The sequence below is a fragment of the Artemia sp. Qi Xiang Cuo genome, chromosome 20, assembly GCF_049724085.1.
Source record: "Artemia sp. Qi Xiang Cuo chromosome 20, ASM4972408v1, whole genome shotgun sequence".
Taxonomy (NCBI): Eukaryota; Metazoa; Arthropoda; class Branchiopoda; order Anostraca; family Artemiidae; genus Artemia; species Artemia sp. Qi Xiang Cuo.
Window position 1 is genome coordinate 40,390,790 of NC_142813.1, and position 13,057 is coordinate 40,403,846.

Below are 13,057 nucleotides of genomic sequence, written 5' to 3' on the forward strand. Positions count from 1 at the left end.
GATAAGTAATTTTACAGAAGCCAATTTACTTATCACATAAGTAACAAAACCCCGCTGACGGGTATTGTCAGTAATTTCCCATCTTTTTCCCTTTTTACCTATAATATTATTATTTTTACAAACAAAAGATCTGACACCATTAAAATTTGGTCTGAGGTTAGAAGCAATCTTTTGACGTCGTTATTGCGCTTGAAACGTCAAGGACAAGAAATTTTATTTATGGTATATGTAAACCAAGTACGTCGAATGTAACCCAAGCACTATGTCTCTATCTTCTCCTCATTCTCTTTTTACCTATTTATTAACAATATTTTTAGGCACTGAAGATCTGATGTCTTTAAGATCTGGAATTAAAAAAATCTTTGATGACCTAGTTACGCCTGATATGCTTAAGAAATGAAGATTAGACATAATTGAGAATTGATTGGACATCAAAAGTAATCTTTTACGTTAATAAAACATCTGACAGTAATCCAGCCATATTGAAAAGAAGTGTTTCTAAAATCTCATCTACTTCTCTTTTAGCCTAAACTATCATCAATATTATTCAAAATCGGACATTTAATAGATTTTTTTATTATTCCGGTTTGAATTCGAGAACTCAACTCTTGAAATTCCCTTTTTTCTTGATCCTATTTCTCACTCCAGATGCTTCTTCAGTATCATCATTATCAGAATCAGCTCCTTTTCTTTTCTTTCCTTTTCCCCCTTTATTCTTTTGTTCCAGTTCTTTCAATTCCTTAAAAAAATAAAAAAAAAATAAGAAAAATAGATATTCGCTTATTGATACAATTATTATAGCATGGAACAACACGTTACAACCGTGCCTATGCAAAAATTACCGGACAACAAACGCCGAATTATTTTCGTTTAAATTCACGAACTGCTTCGGTGTAAAACCCAAGCGACACACAAATATAAGGTGTGTGGTTACGTCACGTGCAGTCAATCATGATAAACTACTAACACTATAGTAAGGGTAAATTACTTATCCTTACTTTATGCATATCTACCTTATTTCTGCCCTAAGATGGATGATAGACGTGATCACGAATAAGTGAAATTAATCATTTTTATACGACTCTGAAAAAGTTATGCCAGCTTTGCCTCTCACAGAGACTATATGTCTTCGCTTTAATCTAATTAGCAATGGCTTGGCTCTTAAGTCTTTATTGCTTCCACCAAGTTGATCAAATTCAAAAATCATTTTGCTGTTGCCGTTGATCAAAGCGATCAGCATTACCGTTGATAACGTTGGCCAAAGCAATCAAAGGCTTGAAAGCCTAATTAGAGTAAAGCCATGACAGATAGTCTCTATAAGACGCAAAGCTGGCATGTTGTACTGGATTTCGTCTCTGGAGAGAAACGATAAGCACCATCTACCTTTTCAATCGAAATTCTACAATAGATCTAAAATCAAAATAAAATATAACTAAATTTTTTCTTTCTCTTTTTGTTTTGCTTGAAAGATGAGAGAAATATTTTTGCCAAAAGGACACCAAAGCAATATGTAACCATCTTCTAAAAACTTATCTACGTTCTGCGTACTAGCCAATCCCAAACTGTTTTATAATCCATAAAATACATAAACAGTCTACCTGATTTATAAATATTTCAGCTAGTTCATAATAAATTTAGACCCTTAATTGAAGTCCAGATGTGAAAAATTAGAATTTTTTTTCTTTTGAATGTTTCTATTTACTGAACTGACAATGACATTACACTGTCATTAAAGATAATAGTTTTTTAAGCCTGTTTTGACGGTAAAGTTTCCAGGTACAAAAGTAAAGAGATTCTAAAAACTGAAGGCTTTTCCAAGACAGCTACAAGTAGGCCAATATATAGAAATATTTCGGCTATATAATTGATAGCCTTCCTAAGTAAAATAGAAGTAAAAAATAAATTAAAACCAAGCAAATAACTAAGAGTGAAAAAATACAAATACAAACCTAAAGCACATAACCAACATTAAGAGCCTCACGATAAAGTTTTCGGAAAAATACAAAATTGCTTACTTAGATTTTTGCCATCGTCAGAGACTGAACTGATGCCAAAAATTACTTTGTAGTCAGTACCGGTTTTAGGGATCATAATCTGGGGAGGGGGGTAGCGTATACCATAGGAGTGTAAAGAAAAAAAGGAGTTTAATGTCAGATGTCAGAAAATCTGGGGCTCCTGTCCAGGCCTAGAACCACTTGTATTTGTAATTCTTCTACTTTTGACTTTTTAGTGGCTCTATCTTACTTTCCAAATTGCAGCCATTCCGTGGGATTTTTCCCAATGTCTTAGGATTTCAGTTTCGAGCATGAGATCCCGAGAAAAAGCACAAGCATCCTTTTCCAATCTCTGCTGGTTGTGGCATGAGAAATAGCTGAGTTTTACCCCCTTATGCTTTTAATGCATGTTTGGTAGAATGTATTCGGTCTTTACCCCCTACCCTTATATCTATGGGGATGGGATGTCTTTTATTGCATATGCTGATAATTTAATTTTATTTAGTCATTCTAAAGCTAGTCTGATTAAGAATATAGTTTGTTTTTCCCTCCTAGTCTTTTATTCTTTTCTAGTCAGCCTAAAGATGAAAATATTAGAAAACCTTTTAGATTAATATTACACCTAGCGTAAGATACTCAGTAGTTGGGGAGCTGATTGAAGCGGCTAAATTACTACAAAAATCTTTATTATACCACTTAGAGCATTGATACAATTTGATTGAATTTTCTTAAAAAGCGGATCGTAAGTTTAAATTTATAGCCATATACAATGGTAAGTACTTTAAATACACTGATAGTCAATTAACATAAGCACACATTTTTGCCTGACACTAAGCTTGGAAAATATTAACCAATTTTGTACGAAGGATCTTTAAAAGTTGGAGCAAACCATCTCAAAAGGTAAGAACTAAGTATCTTGATCATAGACAGGCTCACTCATGGTCAGAAAGAATCACAGACGATTGTTACGAAGAAAAAATAGTGGTATATAAAGACTAGGCAATGATGGTGTACCCCTTAAATATGGTGTGTCAAAATTTTGGAAAATTAAAACATAATTTTGATTCTTACTTGACTTACTTTGACTTAGGTCCCCTCTCGGGCACTGCTCGGCGTAGAGAGTGGCGCCTGTCTCTTCCATCCGCTTCGGTCCATCGCAAGCGTTTGCTCTTCGCTCAGCCTGATGTCTCCCATCGCCATGAGCTCAGACAGGCTGTCAGACTATAGTTCCTCCGATCGACTGTCAGGTTGCTTCCATCCGGCTTTTGTAGGTTCTAACTCAAAGATTGTCATTGCAGGTAAATGTAAGAGTATTCGAAGTAAGTGTCCAAACCATCGTAAGGTACGCTAGGCTAATTGTGTCGAAAACCGAGACTGCTTGGTGATTCGTAGCAGCTTCTCATTATTCACGCTGACCTTCGATCCTTCTCAGGCCCTTCGAATAGAATATATCGATGGTCAACTGCAGCTCCATAAAGCAGCAGAGAACCGACGAGGGCGTTGGAAATTTGTAATTTAGTTGAACGACTGATATTCGGTTTTCACCAAAGGTGAAAGTTGATCCTGCCATTGGCAGAACACGGTTTGGATATCCTTGTTTGCAGTTCGGAGAGAAGCGAGCCATCTGAAGAAATTGTGGACCCATGTACGTGAACCTTTGGACAACTTCGATGCTAATTGTTGTGTCCGGGCTAACTGGAGATTTGAGAGCAGAATACGTGTCTATGGCCATAATTTTAGTTTTATTCCAGTTTATCTGGATTCCCACTTTTGCGGCTCTTCTCGTAGGATTCGAAGCAATCCCAGCAACTGATCCATGGAGTCTGCTAGGACGGCAAAGTCGTCAGCAAAATCATCATCTGAGATAAGGCGATCTCCAAAATTGAGCCCAAAGCTGAAATATGAAGTGATTTTTGTCATAACATGGTCTATGATGAAACTGAAGGGCCCTGGGGCCACTGTACATCCTTGACACATTCCTGTCGTGATTTGGAAGAGCGGGCTGCACTGGTCGTTGACTTGAACACAGCTCTCCGTGCCATGATGTAGAGCTTTGAAAAGTACGCAGTATTTCTCAGGGAGGCCAATTAATTCTAGAATCCACCAAAGAGCTTCTCGGTCCACTGAATCGAGCGCAGCACGGAAGTCGACGAAGACGAAAAACCCTTCTTCGGAACTCCGTGGCTTTTCCGATTATCTGTCGAATCGTGAAAATCTGCTCGATAGTTCAATAGTCCGACATAAAACCAGCTTGCTCAAGTCACCGAATTCTACGAGTAATATTCCACCATCGATCCAGTAGAGCCACTGAGAAAAGTTTTCCGGGGACTGACAGCAGAGTTTTTCCACGGTAATTCAAGCAGTCGCTTCTAGAGCCTTTCCTCTTCCACAAGCGGATAATGACACCCTTCGGCCAATTTTCGGGAATCATCTCAGTTTCCCAGATTATGGAGAGGAGGATGTGGAGCAATAGGAGCATTGTGAGACCTGCGTATTTCAACAGCTTAAAGGTTAAGCCACAGATACCAGCAACTTTATTATTATGAGACTTTTATCGGAATTTACGATTTCTGAGGGGCTGAAAGGCCCTGCTGGTTTTTCACTGTCAGTTTGGCTGAGATTATCACTTGGAAGAAAAGACGGGCTTTTATTATATAGGAGCGAGTATAAGTGGTTCTTCCACCACTCGAGACAAGAGCCTTCATCAGAAAGAAGGGACCCATCAAATAATCTTGGTGTGGTGCCAATCAATAAGCTACTAACTACTTTTCAGTAAAAGACAAACTATATATTGCTATTGCTGGCTTTACTTCAAGGCACTACCATGCATGAACATCCTTTTTACTCTACGTGAACTCCCTCCTAAAAACCCAATTTAATCTTTGAATATGTGTTCACCAAAAAAAGCTCGCACGTCAGTACTGACACGCGTGCCATAGGTTCATCGTCACTGGGCTAGGCCATTGTAGTAACTTTTACTTCAACTTAAATATTGAAAAATAAAGTTTGCCAAGATTCTAGTCAGCAAAATCTAATCAGCCTACTCTTATCTGAAACCATCTACACCATGTCCACGATAAGGAACCTGTTGTCCATGTCTAGAAAATATTCATTTTCAGCAAAATTACTGTTTGAGATTATGCACCGCCTGAGTACCAGAATCGTCCCCAACATCGTATCTACAGTCAGGACATTTCAGTTCTCCTTTTTAATACAGTAGCTCTCCAATATTTCCTTCCTTGTTTCCGTGATTCTAAAATTTGGGATTTTTCATCAATTCACGTTAGTTATTTCAAATATTGTAAGTTTTACTTGCTTGACTAATTTCACATAACTAGTTTCGAGATTAATGAGCTGTTGAAAATAGAGTTCTAGTCTTAAACCTGCTTTCGAAATTAGAGATTGAATTTGATTTTTACCATATATCTGAAAATATTCTTTGTATCTATAATCTTTTCCTTTTTTCCAGACTTAACCAACATTTGGAATTTTATTTTATTTTTCGGTATATTTATTTTATGCACTCTTTTCAGTTAATTTTCTAGCCCTATCATTTTTTTTAAATTTCCTAAGCATGGAAAGCATTTACATAAAACGAAATTTTTATCCCGAAAATTTATACAAAAAAACAGATATTCTATCCATTCAACGGTGCGTCATCTACGTATATAATGAGCACAATAAATAAGAACAACACAATTCAAAGAACTTAGCACCTTGTCTTGACGAAACCAAACATAAGACTGACGCCACATCCAGTCGCAAGTGTTTAAAACATGGTGAGTGGCAAGTTAGTCTTCCAAATAAGAATAAGAGACAAGAGCGAGGTTTAAAAATACTTTGAATTAGACCATAAATACAATAAAACCTCTGAGAAATCTAGCTCTTCCATCGTTCTTAATAGGAGCCCATATAAATGCCCCAGAACAATACGATTTTTTTTATAACTATTATTGTGACATAAATTTTGAGGAAGAGTAATTAGATCCTCTTTTTGATTGTCGCAGCTTTCAAAGTACCAAATGACGAAAAATTATGCTTACAGACCTAAACATAAGGATTGTCGCGCATTTAAGTGGGTGAATTAAAACTTCGCCAGGGGTGACATTGAACTCTAACTCACCATTTTAGCAATACGCTGAGCTTCTGATACTCGGTCATTCAAAGTCATCACTTCTTCTTCTACGGTTGAGTATAAAGGTAACTTCTTCCCAATCAAATGCTCAATCCTTTGGTAGAGTTCAACGTCGTACTGAGTGACAAAAGTCACAGCTTTGCCCGCACGACCTGCACGTGCTGTCCTGCCCACTCTGTGAATGTAGTCTTTACTATGAGTAGGTATATCAAAATTGACAACAACGTCAACGTGAGGAATGTCCAAACCCCTGGAAAAGGAATGACGATTATGATCCTGCCCAGAGTAGGACTTTGGCTAAAGTTACAATGAAACTTTTATACCCGAAACTTTACCATCTAAAAAGAAGTAGTCAAGCATGACGAACTTCTGAATCGGGGATGGTGCTTAAAAAAAGCTTGCAAGTGGCGCTTCATTGGTGATTATTTTGTAATCACAAAAAAAGAAAACCATTGAGAAGGTTTTTCAGCTCTCAGTTCTACAATTGCAACAGACTTATCTCAACGTTAAGCCCTCTTATCTCGAGGTGCTGGAAAACAAATATCCTACAAATCACCCTTTTTAAAATTCCTGTTTTAGTCACTTTCCGAGAAAGCTCCAAATATTTTAAGTCTATAGACTCACTCAAGCTAGGCTTTGGGGAGGGGTTAGCTCTGGCTTTTCTTTTATCTCCTTGCGCTAACCTTCTTAAATTTTTTACTTCTTTTTGTAAATAATAACGAAGACCATACTGCTTTTCCATCATGCAAAACAAGAGAAGATAACGATGAAATTTATGAAGGCAGTGAATAACACAGTAGTAAAATCTAAGATAAAATTTTTCAGAGTCTAGGCTTCCTCACCTTACATAGGTTCAGCCAAGACTGATTTTTTTTTCTGTAGTTTTCTTTAATTCGTTTAAGGAAATCATAGGAGATTGAGTGAAGTGATGAAAAAATTCATTTATAAGCTGTGGAGGGGCTAATACAATTCCACCATGCAAGCTGCAACTTCTGAATGAATCACCATTGTTTGCTATTCTTTCTTCCGGGAAATAGAGGGTTCCACAGTGAATATGTATGACGTTGAATGGGCCAAAGAACTTGTAATTAACACGCATAGTCTACGACATCTTTGTAGGTTAATAATGAGTCGTGTGCTATAACTTGTTGCTGTCGAACACTGAGACGGCGTTGTTCTTCTCGATTTCGTTTGTCTCTAACCGAAGATTCTTTTGTGCTTCATTTTCGTTTTTGATTCGTTGTACTTCTTGCCTTCGCTTGTCTTTTAACCGAATATTATTTTGTGCTTCATGTTCGTTTTTAACTCGTTGTGATTCTCCTTGTCACATGTCTTCTAGCTGCATAACTAACGACTTCTTTTTTAATTTGTTGTGATTCTCGTTGTTGCAAGCCTTCTAGCTGCATATTTCTTTGTGCTTCATTTTCTTGTATATTATAATACTTGTATAATTAACATATAACCTAAGCTAGGGACGAAAATTTAATATACTATGTCAAAGACGAAGATTTTACTTGGGTAAACAAATAAACACTCCAACGACAAAATTATATTGAGAAAGGTGCATACCAGTTTAAAATAACAAAACTTCCAAAACAGGAATAGACAAGTAAATAAATTCATAATAAATACTACACTTTTGGAAGAGTATCATTTATTTACACACAAAATTAAAAAAAAAAACTTCCGGCTCGTTTTGCCAACTCTATGATCTAACCCATTCATCTATATAGGTAAAAAGGGCAATGAACCCCACCAACGGGCTAACAGCAAATCTAAAATACTACTTCACTTACTGAGAATATTGAATTTAGTGTTTTATTACGATGCTGGTCGATGAATTAATATTCTACGTTAATTTAGTTAATAGCGCTAATTACTTAGGTTAATTTAGTATTAGGTTAATTTAAGCTGACAATATTATAAATGTTTAATCAAATGGTTATTATGAAAAGTTACTTTTAGCTTTTTATTTTTAGATTCTACTTTCAAACAGTTCGTGGTAACGAACTGTAAGTAAGGAGCGACCCGGCTCAATGGTAACCGAAACTCTAGAAAACGGGTTTTTGATACCAATAGAAACATCAAAAGAATCAGATTTCAATTCTGATTTCAAATATATAATTTTCATCAAGTTTAGTGCTACCCATCAAAAGTTACGCGCCTGAGAAAATTTGGCTGATTTTCAAAAAAAGGGGGAAAGACCCCCTAAAAGGTATAGAATCTTAATGAAAATAACACCATCATATTCAGCGTATCAGAGAACCTTACTGTAGAGGTTTCAAGCTCCTATCTACAAAAATGTGGAATTTTGCATTTTTTGCCAGAAGAAAGATCATGGATGCGTGTTTATTTTTTTTTTTTTTTTTCAGGGGTGATCGTATCGACCCAGTGGTCCTAGAATATCGTAGGAGGGCTCATTGAAACGGAAATTAAAAGTTCTAGTGCCCTTTTTAAGTGACCAAAAAAATGGAGGGCAACTAGGCCCCCTCCCACGCTTAATTTTTTTCCCAAAGTCACCCGATCAAAATTTTGAGATAGCCATTTTGTTCAGCATGGTCGAAAATATGATAACTATGTCTTTTAGGATGACTTAATCCCCCGAAGTCCCCAGGGGGAGGGCTAAAAGTTATGAACTTTACTGAACCCTCCTGTAGAGGTTTCAAGCTCCTATCTACAAAAATGTGGAATTTTGTATTTTTTGCCAGAAGAAAGATCACAGATGCGTGTTTATTTGTTTTTTGTTTCTTTTCTCCATGGGTGATCGTATCGACCCAGTGATCCTAGAATGTCTTGGGAGGGCTTATTCGAACGGAAATTAAAAGTTCTAGTGCCCTTTTTAAGTGACCAAAAAAACTGGAGGGCAACTAGGCCCCCTCCCACGCTTTTTTTCCCAAAGTCACCCGATCAAAATTTTGAGATAGCCATTTAGTTCAGCATGGTCGAAAATATGATAAATATGTATTTTAGGATGACTTAATTCCCCGAAATTCCCAGGGGGAGGGCTAAAAGTTATGAACTTTACCCAATGTTAACATATAGTATTGGTTATTGGGAAGTATACAGAAGTTTTCAGGAGGGTTTTTTTTCTGGTAGTGGGGGGTGGGGGTCGGGGGGTATGTTGGAGGATCTGTCCATGAAGGAAGTTTTCATGGGGGAAGGGGAATTGCCATGAAGGGGGCGCCGGACTTGCCAGCATTATTTATTGGTTTTTGGGAAGCATACAGACATTTTCAAAAAGGATTTTTTTCTGGAGGGGGGGGGGCTAGAGGAGGGGGTTACTCTGGAGAATCTTTCCGTGGAGGATGTTTCTTTGGGGTAAGGGACATTTCTATGAAGGGGGCGCCGGATTTCCAAGCATTATTTAAAAAAAGGTCAGAAATTAAATAAAAAAAACAAGTTTTTTCAACTGAAAGTAAGAAGCAACATTAGAACTTAAAACGAATAGAAATTATAACGTATGTGAAGGGGTTCTCACCCAAGTCAATACCTCGCTCTTTACGCTACAGTTTTTTTTTTAGTGCTTTCAAAAGAGCTATCTATTCTAATTAAACGGCCTTTGTGATTCAGGGGTATATGAATCAAAATTTTTCTTAACTTTTAACGTAAAGAGCGTGGGATTGACTAAGGGGAGAACCCCCTCATATACATAATAACATATACGTAAAAAAAAAAAACAATAAAAAAAAACAAGCGATACGGCTCAATAGTAATCGAAACTTTTAAAAACGGAATTTTGATGTCAATTAATCTATCAAAAGAGTGTGTTTATAATGCTGATTCTAAATATATAAATTTTATTAAGTTTAGTAGTACTCATCAAAGGCTACGAGCCTGAGAAAATTTACCCGATTTTTTAAAGAGGGGGAAACATCCCCTACAAGTGAACGAATTTTTATGAAAATCACACCGTCAGATTCAGCGTATCAGAAAACCCTATTACATAGGTTTCAAGCTCATATCTGCAAAAATCTGCAACTTCGTATTTTTTGCCAGAAGAAAAATATACGAATATAGAAGTCAGTTACGTAAGTTAATTTTTAAATTACGTTATACACAAATTTAGAAACATCCATTTAGCACAATAAGAGCAAAATTTCTATGAAAATCTTGCTTAATTATTCATTTATGTTGAAACAAAATAAAAGCTGCATTAACTAAAAATAGATCAGAAATCAAATAAAAAAATTAGTTTTTTTAACTGAAAGTAAAAAGTGACCTTAAAACTTAAAACGAACAGAAATTATTCCGTATATGAAAGGGGCTGTCCCCTCCTCGACGCCTCGCTCTTTACGCTAAAGTTTGATTCTGTCTCACAAATTTATTTTTTAAAACAGTAAAAAACTTTAGCATAAAGAGCGAAGCGTTGAGGAGGGGACAGCCCCTTTCATATACGGGAATAATTTCTGTTCGTTTTAAGTTTTAATGTCGCTCCTTACTTTCAGTTTAAAAAACTTGTTTTTTTATTTAATTACATTTAGGAACTAAGTGGAATATTTCCAAAGACATACACAAGTATGTGGAAATATGACAAATTCTGAAAGGGGACAGACAAGGTGTAGTATTTTGTAGCAGTTGTTAGAACGGAACAACTTTCTTTTTTTCTTTGAAGAAAATACATCAGGTCTGTGAAATCTTCATAATGGCGTCTGAAGCGAAAAACCGAGTTTAATGTTTCGGCCGAACGCGGCCGACGAGAAGCCCGGTCGACGGCCGCCAGTGTCGCTACGCCACCGGCGCGCCACCGCCGGCAGGGGCGGTGGCTGTCGGTTTACTTTGAGTTGACTCTGCGGCAATTCTTTATTGCGTCAACCGCAAAGTCGGAGCTTTTCTTTCTCGTGTGGTTTAGTATTTCGATTTTCCTGATTAGAAATCAAGCAGGACTTGCATTATCCCCGAAATTCCGGGTATTTCACCGAAAATCTATGTGTCACCCCGAAAAAAAATAGGTTCCCCGAATCCCCGAAAATCACGCAATCACGGTGCCACCCCTAGCGATTTATCATCAGTGACTTTCCCTTCCAAATATTACTTTGCATACCACAATTCTTCACTACTCTCTTGTTCGTTAATTTTCGTATCTTTTGTTACTTTGCATAAAAACCGGAGAGATGCAATATGCAATTGCAAATATTGCAATATACACAGTTCTTCATGTGTTGACAAAAAAAGTGTCGTCTTTATGAAACGAGTTTAAATCATTTTGAATGCTGTTTCCCAATTACTATTTCTTACATCATTCGTAATCAAGAATTTTGTTTTCAAGTTGAATAGAATTATAGAACGCATTCACTACTATACAGCTTCAGCCTTCAGTTGAATTTTGAAATTAATAGCCGACAGATTGTTTCTACAGCTGAATTGTAAGTTTGTAGAATTTTTTTTTTCTTTTGCTGTTTTTAGATAAGATTTTCTTAATATTTAATACTCAATTGTTGAGCGCCTGATAGATTAAAGAAAATATAATCTTCTTTCTGAAAAATAGTTACCCCCCCCTCCGAAAAAAAACAACCTTGTATTGAGACACAATTTAGATATAGACTAAGCTATGTACAAGGTTGGGGAATTAAAGATTGAAACGGAAGTTACCCCAAAAATATGATTTATAAAAAAATTGTAAATTATGGCAAATAGGGGGGGGGGAGGATATGGGGCTATTATTTTTAAATGATAATACCTCATTTTTTTCATTGAAAGCAGGGATGCCAAAAAGATAATTATTTTTTTCATTAAAAGTGAAAGGAAACGGAAGAAAGTGAAACGGAAGAAAATGATATCAAATTCCCTTGGAAACCATTGAAATATTTTGATAGACCCAGGGCTTCCCATTGGGACTTGTTCATTGTCTTGGGTATTTTGCGATTTCTCATAGGCTATTGGCCTAACTTGGCTTTTGTGTGTGCTCCCTTTTAATTAGATTCTTTGGATCTTATTGAATCCCACGGCAAATCTATGACTCAGTTTTCCAATAATTTGAGGTATATCTGAATAATTTCGACATTTTTGATATTGTCTTTGTACCCCTTTACTTATACCCTCAATTTTTTTTTTTTCAAGGAACACAAAGCTGTTTAACGTTATTTTGCGTGTCTGTTTGAACCATATAGTGACCTAGTTAATTATTACGTAAATTATTTTTTAAAGTAAAGCTGAGACGGTATCCTATCAAGGTGGTATCCAGAGGGAGGGGGGGGGTAGGGAAGTATTACATTTAAATGATAATATCTCGACATTTTTTTGATTGAAAACAGGGATACCAAAAAGTTAATTTTTTAATTTAAAGCAGAGACGGCAACCTATTAAGGTAGTATCGAGAGGGGATGGGGGCGGTAGGGAGCTATCATATTTAAATGATAATACCTCAATTTTTTTAGCAGGGATGCCAATAAGTTAAATTTTTTTTATTTAAAGCAGAGACGGTATCCTATCAAAATGGTATCCAGAGGGGGGGGGGCATAGGGAGTTATTATATTTAAGTGATAGTACCTCGATTTTTTTTTTTTATTGAAAGCAGGGATGACAAAAAGTTGAAAAGTTGACAAAACTTAACAAGATTTTCGTGAGTTATACTTGATACAGCACTTTGCAGATTCACACTAAAACGAATTGGTGTGACGAAAGCGACATCGACATCCCCACCTAACGTTGCACTTGAGTGACAATGGCGCCCTTGGTCCAGTGCCCAAGTTACATTCAAAGCCCAGGTCATAATAAAAGCTTTAAATTTGGGAGGTTCAAGGAGGAGACTTTGACAGTCTTATGACCTCAGGGTACTAGATGTTGCAACGTTCTTACGTATCTACAGTGGTTTATAAAAATCGATCACCCCACTAATTATGGCCAAAAACATTCACAAATATAACAAATGTGACATTTGGAATATTATAACACTTTTTTCAAAGCTTTGAAGAAAAGTAAAGAAGGCTAA

General features: G+C 36.4%; 1 protein-coding gene across 2 annotated transcripts in view; it reads right to left on the minus strand.

The window, feature by feature from the left end:
• Window positions 1–548: 548 nt before the first annotated feature.
• The window catches only part of pths (probable ATP-dependent RNA helicase DDX47), a 45,474-nt gene continuing 32,965 nt past the window's right edge, over window positions 549–13,057 (minus strand). For both annotated transcript variants that reach the window (XM_089106238.1, XM_089106237.1), the window contains exons 7-8: window positions 6,118–6,379; window positions 549–739 (exon numbers count right to left, since the gene is read on the minus strand). In XM_089106238.1, the coding sequence (XP_088962364.1) occupies window positions 602–739; window positions 6,118–6,379 (400 nt within the window). In that variant the 3' untranslated portion in view covers window positions 549–601. The remainder of the gene's footprint in view (window positions 740–6,117; window positions 6,380–13,057) is intronic.